Source organism: Chrysemys picta, chromosome 17, assembly GCF_011386835.1.
Source record: "Chrysemys picta bellii isolate R12L10 chromosome 17, ASM1138683v2, whole genome shotgun sequence".
NCBI classification, from domain to species: Eukaryota; Metazoa; Chordata; order Testudines; family Emydidae; genus Chrysemys; species Chrysemys picta.
Genome location: NC_088807.1, coordinates 13895304 through 13911062, shown reverse-complemented (window position 1 = coordinate 13911062; position 15759 = coordinate 13895304). Strand labels below are relative to the sequence as shown.

The 15759-nt window shown below is 43.7% G+C and overlaps 1 protein-coding gene across 1 annotated transcript in view; it reads left to right on the top strand.

The window, feature by feature from the left end:
* LOC101938795 (butyrophilin-like protein 9) overlaps positions 1-15759 on the top strand; it is a 104683-nt gene that overhangs the window by 24363 nt on the left and 64561 nt on the right. The window contains exons 8-10 of the mRNA XM_065571464.1: positions 1989-2417; positions 6833-6901; positions 13691-13711. Of these exons, the coding sequence (XP_065427536.1) occupies positions 1989-2417; positions 6833-6901; positions 13691-13711 (519 nt within the window). The remainder of the gene's footprint in view (positions 1-1988; positions 2418-6832; positions 6902-13690; positions 13712-15759) is intronic.

Genomic DNA, 15759 nt, shown 5'->3' with positions numbered 1-15759 from the left:
TCCATCCTTTTGGGAACCCCCTTTCAGATAGTTGAAAGCAGCTATCAAATCCCCGTCCCCCCATTCTTCTGCAAACTAAACAATACTAGTTCCCTCAGCCTTGCCTCATAAGTCATGTGCATCCTTCTTGTAGTATGGGGCCCAAAACTGGACACAGTACTCCAGATGAGGCCTCTCCAATGTTTAATAGAGGGGAATGATCACGTCCTCAATCTGCGGGCAATGCCCCTACTTATACATCCCTAAATGCCATTAGCCTTCTTGGGAACAAGGGCACACTGTTGACTCATATCCAGCTTCTCGTCCACTGTAACCCCTAGGTCCTTTTCTACAGAACTGCTGCCTAGCCGTTTGGTTCCTAGTCTGTAGCAGTGCATGGGATTCTTCCATCGTAAGTGCAGGTCTCTGCACTTGTCTGTGTTGAACCTTTCTCTTTTGGCCCAATCCTCTAATTTGTCTAGGTCCCTCTGTATCCTATCCCTACCCTCCAGCATATCTACCACCCCTCCTAATTTAGGTTCATCTGCAAATTTGCTGAGGGTACAATCCATGCCATCTTCGAGATCATTAATGAAGATATTAAACAAAACCAGCCCCAGGACTGACCCTTGGAGTACTTCTCTTGATACCGGCTGCCAACTAGACTGTTTTCTATCCACCTTATAGTCCATTCATCCAGCCCATACTTCTTTAATTTGCTGGCCAGAATACTGTGGATGACCGTATCAAAAGCTTTGCTAAAATCAAGGAATAACACGTCCACTGCATTCCCCTTTTCATTGTGGATAGTTCTCTGAAATCATCCACTCAATATGCAGCGGCAGTCAAAAAAGCGAACAGAATGTTGGAAATCATCAAGAAAGAGATACATAATAAGATAGATAATATCATTTTGCCTCTATATAAATCCATGTTACCCCCACACCTTGAATACTGCGTGCAGACTTGGTCGCCCCATTTCAAAAAAGATATATTGGAATTGGAAAAGTTTCAGAAAAGGGGCAACAAAAATGATTAGGGATATGGAACAGCTTCCATATGAGGAGAGATTAATAAGACTGGGACTCTTCAGCTTGGAAAAGAGGTGACTAAGGGGGGATATGATAGAGGTCTGTAAAATTATGACTGGTATAGAGAAAGTAAATAAGGAAGTGTTATTTACTCCTTTTCATAATACAAAAACAAGGGGCTACCAAATGAAAGTAATAGGTAGCATGTTTAAAACAACCACAAGTATTTTTTTGCGCAACGCACTGTCAACCTCTGGAACTCCTTGCCAGAGAGTATTGTGAAGACAAATACTATAATGGGGTTCAAAAGGGAGATAGATAAATTCATGGAGGATAGGTCCATCAATGGCTATTAGCCAGGATGGGCAGGAATGGTGTCCCTAGCCTCTGTTTGCCAGAAGCTGGGATTGGGTGACAGAGTATGGATCATTTGATGAGAACCTGTCTGTTCATTCCCTTTGGGGCACCTGTCATTGGCTGCTGTCAGAGGACAGGATACTGGGCTTGATGGACTTTTGCTCTGACCCAGTATGACCGTTCTTATGTTTGTATGTTAACAGTAATTCAGGAAAGCACACTAGGGAACTTTTAGTGTGCATTGTCAAGGTCTACACAGACCAATTAATGCACAACACATTGGTGCATTTTATTAATCACTCTCCCGTAGTGCGCATTACCCCACAGTGTAGACAAGCCTTTGCTGCAGCATAGTGAAGACCTGTACCACTCGGCATTTTTTTTCAAATATTATTTTTGAGATCACCACAGAGGTAAAAGATAGTATAGCTCTGATTGTTTTTTTACTTATCTCTGTGTATATTAGGAGTGAATCCCCTGAAGCTATTGAATTTACACTATTATAAAAAGATTATACATAAGAGGAGAATTAGGGCTGTCGTCTTTTTATTCACTCTCTCTTACACATTAATATGAGTCATTATGTGCTGGTTCAATTATAACTCCCTGAACATTTTTCAGGTTTCTTTGATGTGGAGGCAGAACATGACATCATTACCGCTGTAATTGGAGAAAATGCCATTCTTCCCTGCCGGCTGATTACAAAACATCTGCCCCCAAGCATGGAGCTGCAATGGAGGAAAGTTGGACCTGGGAAGGATAAGACAATCTATCTCTACATCTATGATGAAAGCAGCCCCCTGGTTAATTCTTATCCACAAGATGACAAATGCTCAATGGGTTATTTGTCTCCAAATGGAGTCAACAGCAGGGAATGGCTCAGGAAGAAATATGAAAAAAAGGCAGAAGTTTTTAAAGGAAAGGAGTTTGGGAAAGGAAATATTTCTCTGAAACTGAACAATATTCAGGAGGAAGATGAAGGGAAATATGTATGTTCTGCCACAGCCAACTCATTTCACAGAGAGATCATCATTGATGTCTTAGTTATAGGTAAGAAAGGCCTAGAATTGGAGAAAGCAGATTTATCAAACTCTATTATTCTGTCTCCCCAGGAGCCAGCGCAGGCTTGTCTCTTTTCCACAGCACATTTTATTGCTTTATCTATTATTGTTTTAAAACTCCCAAATAATGGAGTTTCCACTTCTTCCATTGGATAGCTATTAGATGGTCTAATGCATGTCACTGTGAGATCAGTTTCCTGATTTCAGAAGTGATTTCAGACTCTCTGTTGTTAGAAGGGATACCAATAATAATCACTCTCCCCTTTATTTGCTTTTAAAATACCAATTCTTGAAGCTGTATTATTAAATCTATTTTCTAAAAATTAAAGTGATGTTAGAATGTAATTTAAACTACTTTTTAATAAGCCCTTTTGAAGCATTCTTAATTTTACAACAGAGTTTGTTAGCATCCTAAGAACAGGAGAACCTTGAGCCATAATGACATAGAATCAAAGAAATGTGGGGCTGGAAGGGACCTCTAGAACTTTGTGATAGTTATTATAATTAATGGAGATATCCCATCTCCTAGAACTGGAAGGGACCTTGAAAGGTCATCGAGTCCAGCCCCCTGCCTTCACTAGCAGGACCAAGTACTGATTTTGCCCCAGATCCCTAAATGGCCCCCTCAAGGATTGAACTCACAACCCTGGGTTTAGCAGGCCAATGCTCAAACCACTGAGCTATCCCTCCCTCTTCGGGGCAACAATTTGTTTACAACAGAGAACAGATGTTTTTCTTTCCACACTTAGGTTGAAAAAAATACTTTTTATTCCATAAGGATAAAATTTTCAAAAGTGGCAAAATGATTTGGGATCTTGACTCCCATTTTCAAAAGTTACTGAGTTGTTGTCTACACAGAAAAACTCTGGAAAATTAATTTGAATTAACTGAAGTTTGAATGTAAAGTGGATTAGTTAAATTTCATTAACCCCCTGTGTGGACAGCCTTATTCAGATTTTAAGTTGCCTGAATTTGATTTGTGAACTAAGCTAAATCAAATTAAGGCCTCTTTAATTCTGAATAAGAATGTCCACATGTGTTTACTGTGGTTTAACTAATCCATTTTAAAAGTTGATCCAGAATTACTTTCCTGAGTGTCCCCATGGAGAAAAGTCCTTAGATACTTTGAAGACTAAGTCCCATTAACTTTCCAGGAAACTTAGATTAGGTCTACACTACAGATCTACATCAGTATAACAATGTCACACAGGGGTATTGAAAATCCACACCCCTGAGCGACGTAGTTATACTGACTTAACACCTAGTGTAGAAAATATGTGGGTGTTTTTTTCATTTTGCTAGAGCTCCCAGCTCCCTTAAAAGGGAGGAGTACCTCCACTTGATTGCAGCCTGGGTTCAGAATGAAACCTGTCACTGGCAGCAGGGGAATTCCCAGGGCCAGTGCAAGGATGTTTCGCGCCCTAGGCGAAACTTCCACCTTGCGCCCTCCCCAGCTCCCCTCCCCATGGCAGCTCCCCACCCCATCTCCGCCCTGAGGTGTCCCCCCGCAGCAGCTCCCCCCCCGCCCGTGACAGCTCCTCATCCCCCCTCTGCCCTAAGGCGCCTCCCCTGCGCCAGCTTCCCACCCCCCCTCTGCCCTGAGGCTCCCCACCCCCTCCACGGCAGCTCTCCCCCGGCCCAGGGAGCCGTGCGGCAGCTCCCCAACCCAGCTCACCTGTGCTCCACCTCTTCCCCGCGCACGCCATTGCTGCTCCATTTCTCCCACCTCCCAGGCTTGCGGTGCCAATCAGCTGTTTGGCGCCGCAAGCCTGGGAGGGAGAGAAGCAGAGCGGGGCGGTATGCTCGGGGAGGAGGTGGAGCAGAGGTGAGCTGGGGTGGGGAGTGGTTCCCCTGTGTGCTGCCCCCCCCTTACTTGCTGCAGGCAGCCCTACCCGTGCCCCCCTGCCCCAGCTCACCTCCACTCCACCACCACCCCGGAGCACACTTTTGTCCACCCCCAACCACTTGGAGCCCTAGGCAGCCGCCTAGTTTGCCTAGTGGTTGCACCGGCCCTGGGAATTCCCCATCCCCTGCAGTCCCTGACTCCCAGCCAATTTTGTTGTGCCACACAGGAGTTAGAGGCTCCTTCAGTCCCCCATGCTGCAGAGATAGCTCTCTGAGGGAAATGCCAACATTGTATTTCATGTAGTCTCCTTCCCCTCCCTTTCCCCCGCCTTGTGGCTTAAGCCTCCTATGTGCAGCTTGCTAATCGAGTGGCTTGTCTTCCCTCCTGGCATGCACTGGGTCCTGGGTTCTTTATTTCAGTGCTCTGTTCTTGGGACATACAGATGCTGTCTCTTTGGAAAATGACTAATGCTACTTATCTATTTACAAGAAATATAACCCAGCACCTGAACAACACAATAATTTAATGTTCCTGCCCCTTTTGCCTCCCCTGTCGGTGGCCCTGCTGGTACGGACCGCCGACGGGGGGAAGGAGCAGCAATGTTAAAGTGGTCCTTTGCCGCGGCAGTGCTTTGAGGATTCCCCCACCCCCTGTCGGCGGCCCTGCCGGTACGGATCCTACTGGCAGGGCTGCCAACAGGGGAGGCAAAAGGGGCAGGGACATTAAAGTGCTACACTTTAATGTGGGCTGGGTATGGGTCGGTGTAGGTTCTTATGGAGTACCGGCCCGTATTGGCTCACTTTCACCCCTGAACCAGCGAAGCAACATAAGAACGGCCATATTGTGTCAGAACAATAATCCATCCAGCCCAGTATCCTGTCTTGTGACAGTGGCCGGTGCCTGATACATCAGAGGGAATGAACAGAACAGGGCAGTTTATCTAATGATCCATTCCCGACATCCAGTCCCAGCTTCTGATAGTCAGAGGCTTACGGACACCAAGTGCACTGGCTTGCATCCCTGACCATCTTGGCTAATAACCATTGAAAGAGCTATCTTCCATAAACTTATCTCTTTTTTTTTTTTTTTTTTTTGAACCCCATTATATTTTTGGCCTTTACAGCATACTTTGGCAACGAGTTCACAGGTTGACTGTGCATTCTGGGAAGCAGTACTTTCTTTTGTTTGTTTTAAACCCACTGCCTATTAATTTCATTGGGTGACCCCTGTTTATTGTGTTATGTGAAAGGGTAAATAATGCTTCCTTATTTACTTTCTTCAGCAATTCATGATTTTATAGACTTCTATCGTATCCCACCTTAGTCGTCTCTTTTCTAAGCTGAACAGTCCAAGTCTTCTTAATCTCTCCTCATACGGAAGCTGTTCTGTACCTCTAATCATTTTTTGTTGCCCTTCTGTCTACTTCTTCCAATTCTAATATATCTTTTTTTGAGATAGGGTGACCAGAACTGCAAACAGTATTCAAGATGTGGAAGTACCATAGATTTATATAGTGGCATTATGATATTTTCTTATTATTATCTATTCCTTGCCTAATGATTCCTAACATTCTGTTGGCTGTTTTTACTGCCACTGCACATTGAGTGGATGTTTTCTGAGAACTATCCACAATGACACCAAGATCTCTTTCTTGAGTTGAAACAGCTAATTTAAACCCCACCAGTTTGTATGTGTATTTGGGATTATGTTTTCCAATGTTCATTACTTTTCATTTATCAACCTTGAATTTCATCTGCCAATTTGTTGCCTACTCACCCAGCTGTGTCAGATCCCTTTGTAATTGGGCTATTGGGTATTGTGTGCAGACCTGAGCCTGTTTGCCACCTCTAACTAAGGCTATGAGATCAGGCCCCCTGGCAGGATAGACAGGGAGACGCCTATTTTGTGAATACCAGTTTGCAGCCACTGGGGGTTACACGTGAGTGAGACCTCTGAGCTGCTCATTAGCTGTGGAGCTGCATCAGGATTTAGTTGGCTTTGTGCCTGCTGACCAGAGAAATGTAGACACCATGCGGACTTCGGTCACCTACGGGGTTAGTTGGTAGTTGAGATTTGGGTTTGAGAATGTCAGTGATGCCTCAATGCTGGATTTAGGCACCTTGAGATGGCTACGGTCTTCTGTGAATCTGGTGTCAAGTGACTGATTCAGAATCCACTGAAGTGAATGGAAAGTCTCCCATTGACTTCAGTGAATTTGGATCTGGTCCTGCACTGATTTTGTATCACTATAACATGTATGAGGGAGAGGTTTCCTGTGTCTTCCTTGAGGCCTCTCTCTTCTGGGACAGAATCACATGTGCAAATCCTTGTGTCTGTTTCATAGGACAAAACCAAGGGGAAAACATGAACTTTACAATCAAACATTTGAAGGTATATCAAGTTGTGCTCTTGCCAGAGAATTATAATTACGTAATCAAGGGCCCAGTTTTTCTCCCAATAAAATCAATGAAAAGATTTACATGAGAAGGAGCAGGATTTGGCTCCTCATCAGATCATACAGTGAATATAATGAAACGTGTTTGTGTCTTTGAGAACAGGGGCTGCTAACAGGGAATTTCGAGAGGGAGTTCTCCAGGTGAAGGAGGAGCAAATACAGGACCCTTGGGGTAAGTGTCTGTCTGTAGTGTGTGTTTGTGTTTCAGGGGTTACTTGCTGTGTGCTGAGCTTGTGCTTGTCTGTCTGTTTGTTTGTTTGTTTGTTTGTTTGTTTGTTTAAAGGACCGTGTGCTGTAGCCAGCAGTTGGAAGCTGTGAGCTTCTAACCAAGGTTTGAAATCTAGAAGCCTCTCTTCATTAGCCTTAGTCAGAGGGCGGGGCTATCAGGAAGGCCAGGGCTTTATAAAGCAGTGAGCAAGTGACCAGGGAGCTTTGCGAATAGGGGCCACTAATAGGGAGTTTCGAGAGGGAGTTTGGAAGGGGAGTGGGAAGGGGGCAAAGTACACTTGCAATTCTTTAAAACCTTTAACTTAAACTATAATCAAAACTTCATGATTTAAACAATAACCCTATCATTAACCTAGGTAGCTGTAGGGGAGAATGCAAGCAGAAGCCCAGCAGCAGATTGGGGGCTATCCAGTTTATTGTGCCAAGTGCAGCATATATGATTACCTGCTCTGTGGGCGGGTGGCATATGTGTGCTTTCAGTGCAAGGAGCTCCTGGCCCTCAGAGACCAAGTGCGGGCTTTGGAGGCCATGGTGGGGGAACTGGAGGAGCTAAGGGAGGCAGAGAGGTATGTTGATGAGGCTTTCCGGGACACCGTAGATTTGTCCCACCTCCAGTTGGACAGCCCCTGCGTTATTAAGGAGGATGAAAGGCTCAGGAATGAGAGCAGTCAATGAGAGCAGAGGGAAACCTTCCCATAGTTGGGACCCTCCTTCCTGATGATGTTGGGGTATCCTCTCGCACTGAGGTTACCTCTCTGGGGGAGGCAACTTCAGTCATTAGGAAAAGGCAGGTGTTAGTAATGGGAGATTTGATCATTAGAAACATAGATAGCTGGGTTTGTGATCACCGGGAGAACCGCATGGTGACTTGCCTGCCTGGTGCACAGTTTGCGGATCTCTCGAGGCATCTAGATAGATTTCTGTGTAGTGCTGGGGTGGAGCCAGTGGTCGTGGTACATGTAGGTACCAATGAAATAGGGAGGGGTAGGAGAGATGTCCTAGAAGCCAAATTTAGGCTGCCAGGAAAGAGACTGAAATCCAGGACCTCTATGGTGGCATTCTCAGAAATGCTTCCAGTTCCATGCGCAGGGCCAGGTAGGCACGCAGAGCTTCAGAATCTCAATGCGTGGATGAGACGATGGTGTAGAGAGGAGGGGTTTAGATTTATTAGGAACTGGGGAAACTATTGGGATAGGGGGAGCCTATACAGGAAGGATGGGCTCCACCTAAACCAAAGTGAATCCAGACTGCTGGCACTTAACATTGAGAAGGTTGCAGAGCAGTTTTTCAGAGATGGGGGAAAGCCGATTGCTGCAGCGGAGCATATGGATTGGACAGAGACTTCTCTTAGAGGAAAGTCTATTGATAGAGATTCTCTAGGTTTTAGTCAGGAGGAGAGGATGGAAGAGGATAAAGTAGGGGCCACATCAGACAAGAAACATTCACATAAAAAGGAATCTGACACATCAGAAAAGGGCAGACAAATAAACAGTGACAAGTTTTTTAAGTGCTTGTACTCAAATGCTAGAAGTCTAAATAATAAGATGGGTGAACTAGAGTGCCTCGTGTTAAAGGAGGATATTGATATAATAGGCATCACAGAAACCTGGTGGAGTGAGGACAATCAATGGGACACAATCATTCCGGGGTACAAAATATATCGGAAGGACAGAACAGGTCGTGTGGGGTGGGGAGTGGCACTATATGTGAAAGAAAATGTAGTATCAAATGCAGTAAAAATCTTATATGAATCCACATGTTCCATAGAATCTCTATGGATAATAATTCCATGCTCCAATAAGAATATAACAATAGGGATTTATGATCAACCACCTGACCAGGACAGTGATAGTGAGGATGAAATGCTAAGGGAGATTAGAGAGGCTATCAAAATAAATAACTCAATAATAGTGGGGGATTTCAATTATCCCCATATTGACTGGGTACATGTCACCTCAGGACGAAATGCGAGACAATATTTCTCGATACTTTAAATGACTGCTTCTTGGAGCAGCTGGTACCGGAACCCACAAGGGGAGAGGCAATTCTCAATTTAATCCTGAGTGGAGCACTGGATCTGGTCCAAGAGGTAACTGTAACAGGACCGCTTGGAAATAGTGACCATAATATAATAACATTTAACATTCCTGTGGTGGGAAGAACACCTGAACAGCCCAACATTGTGGCATTTAATTTCAGAAAGCAGAACTGTGCAAAAATTAGGAGATTAGTTAAACAGAAATTAAAAGGTACAGTGAAATCCCTGCAAGCTGCATGGAAACGTTTCAAAGACACCATAATAGAGGCCCAACTTAAATGTATACCCCAAATTAAGAAACACAGTAAAATAATTAAAAATGAGCCACCATGTAACAACCATGTAAAAGAAGCTGTGAGAGATAAAAAGGCATCTTTTAAAAAGTGGAAGTCAAATCCTAGTGAGGTAAATAGAAAGGCGCATAAACACTGCCAAATTAAGTGTAAAAATGTAATAAGAAAAGCCAAAGAGGAGTCTGAAGAATTGCTAGCTAAAAACTCAAAAGGTAATAACAAAATGTTTTTTAAGTACATCAGAAGCAGGAAGCCTGCTAAACAACCAGTGGGGCCCCTGGACGATCGAGATACAAAAGGAGCTCTTAAAGATGATAAAGTCATTGGGGAGAAACTAAATGAACTCTTTGCTTCAGTCTTCACGGCTGAGGATGTTAGGGAGATTCCCAAACCTGAGCTGTCCTTTGTAGGTGACAAATCTAAGGAATTTGCACAGATCGAAGTGTCACTAGAGGAGGTTTTGGAATTAATTGATATACTTAACAGTAACTAGTCACCGGGACCAGATGGCATTCACCCAAGAGTTCTGAAAGAACCCCAATGTGAAATTGAGGAACTATTAACTATGGTTTGTAACCTGTCCTTTAAATAGGCTTTTGTACCCAATGACTGGAAGATAGCTAATGTAATGCCAATATTTAAAAAGGGCTCTAGAAGTGATCCTGACAATTACAGACCGGTAAGTCTAACACCAGTACCGGGCAAATTAGTTGAAACAATGGTAAAGAATAAAATTGTCAGACGCATAGGAGAACATGGAGACGCATTGGAGAAATGGTCTGAGTTAAACAGGATGAAGTTTAACAAAGACAAATGCAAAGTGCTCCACTTAGGAAGAAAAAATCAGTTTCACACACACAGAATGGGAAGAGACTGTCTAGGAAGGAGTATGGCAGAAAGGGATCTAGGGGTCATAGTGGACCACAAGCTAAATATGAGCCAACGGTGTGATGCTTTTGCAAAAAAAGCAAACATGATTCTGGGATGTATTAACAGGTGTGTTGTGAGCAAGACACGAGAAGTCGTTCCTCCACTCTACTCTGCTCTGGTTAGGTCTCAGCTGGAGTATTGTGTCCAGTTCTGAGCACCGCATTTCAAGAAAGATGTGGAGAAATTGGAAAGGGTCCAGAGAACAGCAACAAGAATGATTAAAGGTCTTGAGAACATGACCTATGAAGGAAGGCTGAAAGAATTGGGTTTGTTTAGTTTGAAAAAGAGAAGACTGAGAGGGGACATGATAGCAGTTTTCAGGTATCTAAAGGGTGTCATAAGGAGGAGGGAGAAAACTTGTTCGTCTTAGCCTCTCAGGATGGAACAAGAAGCAATGGGCTTAAACTGCAGCAAGGGAGGTCTAGGTTGGACATTAGGAAAAAGTTCCTAACTGTCAGGGTGGTTAAACACTGGAATAAATTGCCTAGGGAGGTTGTGGAATCTCCATCTCTGGAGATATTTAAGAGTAGGTTAGATAAATGTCTATCAGGGATGGTCTAGACAGTATTTGGTCCTGCCATGCGGGCAGGGGACTGGATTCGATGACCTCTTGAGGTCCCTTCCAGTCCTAGAATCTATGAATCTATAAACATAACTTGTTGGGCAAAAGTCAACATGGTTTTTGTAAAGGGAAATCATGTTTTAGTAAGATATTAGATTTTTGCCCCAGGTCCCTAAATGGCCCCCTCAGGGATTGAACTCACCAGCCTGGAGTCAACAGCCCACTGCTCAAACTACTGAGCTATCCCAGACCTAAAGTGGTTGATAAACAAGTGGACAAGGGGGATCCAGTGGACATAGTGTACTTAGATTTCCAGAAAGCCTTTGACAAGGTCCCTCACCAAAGGCTCTTATGTAAATTAAATTGTCATGGAATAAAAGGGAAGATCCTTTCATGGATTGAGAACTAGTTAAAAGACAAGGAACAAAGGGTAAGAATAAATGGTAAATTTTCAGAATGGAGAGAGGGAACTAGTGGTGTTCCCCAAGGGTCAGTCCTAGAACCAATCCTATTCAACTTATTCATAAATGATCTGGAGAAAAGGGTAAACCGTGACGTGGCAAAGTTTGCCGATGATACTAAACTGCTCAAGATAGTTAAGACCAAAGCAGACTGTGAAGAACTTCAAAAAGATCTCACAAAACTAAGTGATGGGCAACAAAATGGCAAATGAAATTTAATGTGGATAAATGTAAAGTAATGCACATTGGAAAAAATAACCCCAACTATACATACAATACGATGTGGGCTAATTTAGCTACAACAAGTCAGGAAAGAGATCTTGGAGTCATTGTGGATAGTTCTCTGAAGACATCCATGCAGTGTGCAGTGGCAGTCAAAAAAGCAAACAGCATGTTAGGATTCATTAAAAAAGGGATAGAGAATAAAACAGAGATTAGTATAGTGCCCTTATATAAATCCATGGTATGCCTGCATCTTGAATACTGAGTACAGATGTGATTTTCTCAGCTCAAAAAAGATATACTGGCATTAGAAAAGATTCAGAGAAGGGCAACTAAAATGATTAGGGGTTTGGAAAGGGTCCCATATGAGGAGAGATTAAAGAGGCTAGGACTTTTCAGCTTGGAAAAGAGGAGACTAAGGGGGGATATGATAGAGATATATAAAATCATGTGTGATGTGGAGAAAGTGAATAAGGAAAAGTTATTTACTTGTTCCCATAATATAAGAACTAAAGGCCACCAAATGAAATTAATGGGCAGCAGGTGTAAAACAAATAAAACCCCCAGCACACAGTCAACCTGTTGAACTCCTTACCTGAGGAGATTTTGAATGCTAGGACTATAACAGGGTTTAAAAGAGAACTAGATAAATTCATGGAGGTTAAGTCCATTAATGGCTATTAGCCAGGATGGGTAAGGAATGGTGTCCCTAGCCTCTGTTTGTCAGAGGGTGGAGATGGATGGCAGGAGAGAGATCACTTGATCATTACCTGTTAGGTTCACTCCCTCTAGGGCACCTGGCATTGGCCACTGTCAGTAGACAGGATACTGGGCTGGATGGACCTTTGGTCTGACAAGGAGGGCCATTCTTATGTTTTTTTTCCCCCAGATCAACCAGGGGACAACAAACATAAGTTTTCTCTGATGGCTGCAGTTTGAAGGGGGAAGGGCCTGACATTTCCCCAGTGAGGGAAGTGTGGTAGGCAGGGTCCTTTCAACTGAGTTGGGGATCAGGACCTTTGAGCTTTTGCAGCAAGGGGGAGGAAGGTACATATTTGCCATTGCAATTCAAGACAGTTTGGACTTTTTCACTGGAAGGTTGTGTCTCTCCTTGGTCAGGGTGAGGATTTCAGAACAGGACTTCTCAGAGAAAAGATGTGTTTGTTAAACCAATTTGAAGAAAAAACAAAAACAAAAAGGTGACACATTGAGAAGTGTCTGCCTTTGCAAAACAATGGCAGGAAGGCAAGGGTGAAGTTGCTTTGATTGCAGAGCCAATCAGACAGAGTGAGGTTTCATTATGGCAGTGTTTAGCAGTGAGCTCTAGCTTCCACAACACAACTTTCTATAACAACTGTAGGATAAATACCTTCTTTCTGCCAAGGAGAATAATTTCTACTGAAGGGTCCAATCATCCCCTCTTATGGGAAACCTCTGCTGGAAGGTCCAGGACCCTCTCCCAGGGATGTTTCCTTGGTATCTGGAGAGTTTTCACCTCACAAAGCAGAGAGTAAAGCAGACAGAAATTTCCACAGAGCCGAAGACTGATGGGAAATGAGGTCTCATGCTCATGAGTCTTGGGCTTTGTATACAAGGATGCTCTTTTCCAGAGCAGTTTCCTGGCCTCCCTCGTCTCTGGCAGCCTCATGTTCTTGATTTCTACAACCAAAAGTTCCTTTTCTGTGCCCCTCTCTGCTTCTTCACCATACACCACTCACAGTGGTTGTCCTTGGTCAGTGAGGACCCAGGTTTCAGAGATGCATCTGTGTGAGTTCACAGGCTGCCCCACCTGTCACTGTTCCTCCCTACTGGCCTCCCTGCCAGCCACTGTTCCTCCCCCGCTGACCTCCCTACCAGCTGCTGTTCCTCCCCCTTTGTAACTCTTCATAATCTGCTTTGGATGTAACTGTTATGACCAATTTAGTATCATCTGCAAAGTTTACCACCTCACTGTACCCTTTTTACCAAGTTTACCACTTTTTACAGATCCCCTGGTCCCAGTACAGATCCTTGGGGGAAACTTGTCTTTCTACTACCTAGGGGGAAGGGCATGGGACTAGCCCACAGATTGAAGAGTTTATGAATAGTCTATGCCCTTCATTAACTACGGCTGAAATTTATGCTACTCAGAAAGGAGAGAGAAATGATCTCATTCACCCTCTTCAATTTTTAACTGCATGGACATATGCTGAACTGTTTTCTTTTTGTCCCTACTTTTCTTTTGCAGAGAAACTCCAGGAGGAAACCGGTGAGTTTGCCTATTTTACTGAATACCTACAGTCCACAAACCCAACTTTGCATGCCCTTTATGGGTTCTAACAGCCCTGACTGCAGCAGGGATTCTCACATTGCATGGTTCTTGGGACTGGGAAGAGGAGGGTTCATATAGGGGACTCTGGAATCATAGGCTCTGCAATCATAGACTCTCTCATAGAGCTGAGACTTTAGCAGCACTTTTCAAAGAAGGTCCGAACAGGAGAGTTTGAAGGAGTCAGGAATGAGCAAAAACATGTATGAGCTCCAGGAACTGAACATATCTCCTGTAGGACAAAACTCTGAATATGGAGTGCAGCAGGAGTTGCTAAAGCTGGGCCTGGGCTGTAGCTGAGGCCATGCTGACACCCCACCTGCTGCCTCAGGGATGGGAGGAGAAATGTCTTCCCCAGAAAGATTCCTCCAAACTGGTAACCCACATCCTGTGCAGAACACAGAGGAGGCTCTTTGACAATCCCCCTGCAAAGGAAGTGGTGATAGTCATACAGGAATGTTTGCCCCAGAGAAGGACATAAAACCCAGATAGTCTGTTCTCTGGCCCAGTGTATTCAGTACCAGATGAAGGGATTTTCAGAAACTTTCCATGGGAACATGTGTATTTTGATTTAAAAAAATATTTATAGGGTTGTTGTTAAGTGCTGAAGGGTGTAATGTTGTTGCCTCAGTAACGCTGTTCAGGCTGCTCAGTGCTTCTGTCCATGGAGCTCTGGTGTTAGGAGCACTAACAGATGCCTGCTAATTCAGCATACCTCAGTGTTAACCATAAAGAAAGATCACAGGCATTGTTCAGTGACAAAGGCACTCGGCCATGTTTATTGCCCTGAAGGCACAGTCTTAGCACCCTGGCTCCATGGTTACAGGTTCACTAACACATGAGTGTCCAGTGGCAAGGAGCAGCTCAGTCAACAGCGGGAATTTCTGCTGTTCCCCGGGCTACACAAAGGGTTAAGGCGAGGTACCCTGACACTAATAGACTGGGACAAACAATTGGGACAAACAACTTACATGTTTTGTGACATCTGATTTGTATCTCCCCTTCTTCCTGGTATCTTGAACAAAACATCCCCATTCATTGTTGTCTGAAACCACCTTATCTTATATTAAATTGGGATGTGTTTGTAGTAGGTGGAATGTGTTTACATACATATTTTGTGCCTAGCACACGAGCAACAACTTTGACAAGTTCATGTACTGGACAGTGAACTTGTAAATATCTGCTTTAATACATGGCCTGACTTGGTTCACAGTCTCTGTTTCAGGCCTCAGGGCTTGTTCCAAGCCCCAGGCTCCAGGCTCTCTCTCTCTACTACAGGGGGGAGGAAGGAGTAGAGGAGGGAGAAAAAGAAAGAAACATTGTGTTTCAGTGAAGTCAAAACTTTTTGTTTCCATCTTGTTAAAATGGAACATTTCGATTTTTTCATTTTGAAATGACTGTTTATTTATTTTTTGAGACAATGACCCTCACTGACACCTATGCTCCACTGGAGCCTGGACATTGTGAGCCAATAGGGAGATGCTTGTGAGATAGAACGTTAAACTGCATGGAAGCTGGATTCAGACTACAGAACTCAATCCTGCACAAATCCAGAATGATCCAAACCTCTCAGGTTTCCCAGCTACATTCAAAACCCACCTCTTTGATTCTACTTTTCCCAATTGCTCCCGACCCCTGCATACTTAGTGTGACGTACATGATAATGTCATGAAACTTTTATCAGAAAAAATAAAGAACAATTTTTTCTTGGTTTGAAAAATAAGCCTTTTGAAATCATTGTAACATTTCATGTTCAGAAGCAAATGAGTAAGTTTGCACTGACTTTATGTCCTTTACACTCAGATACATGAGAAAAATGTAACCCCTTCATATAACATGTGCCCCTTCATATAACATGTGCTGACCCTGTGCCTCTTTCACAGAACAAATACATGAAGAAATTGTTAAGGTTCCATTTAAGTACACAATCACGTGGGGGCAGAGTGGTGGTGTCAGAAAAAATGAGCATCACTTATTCCAAGACATGA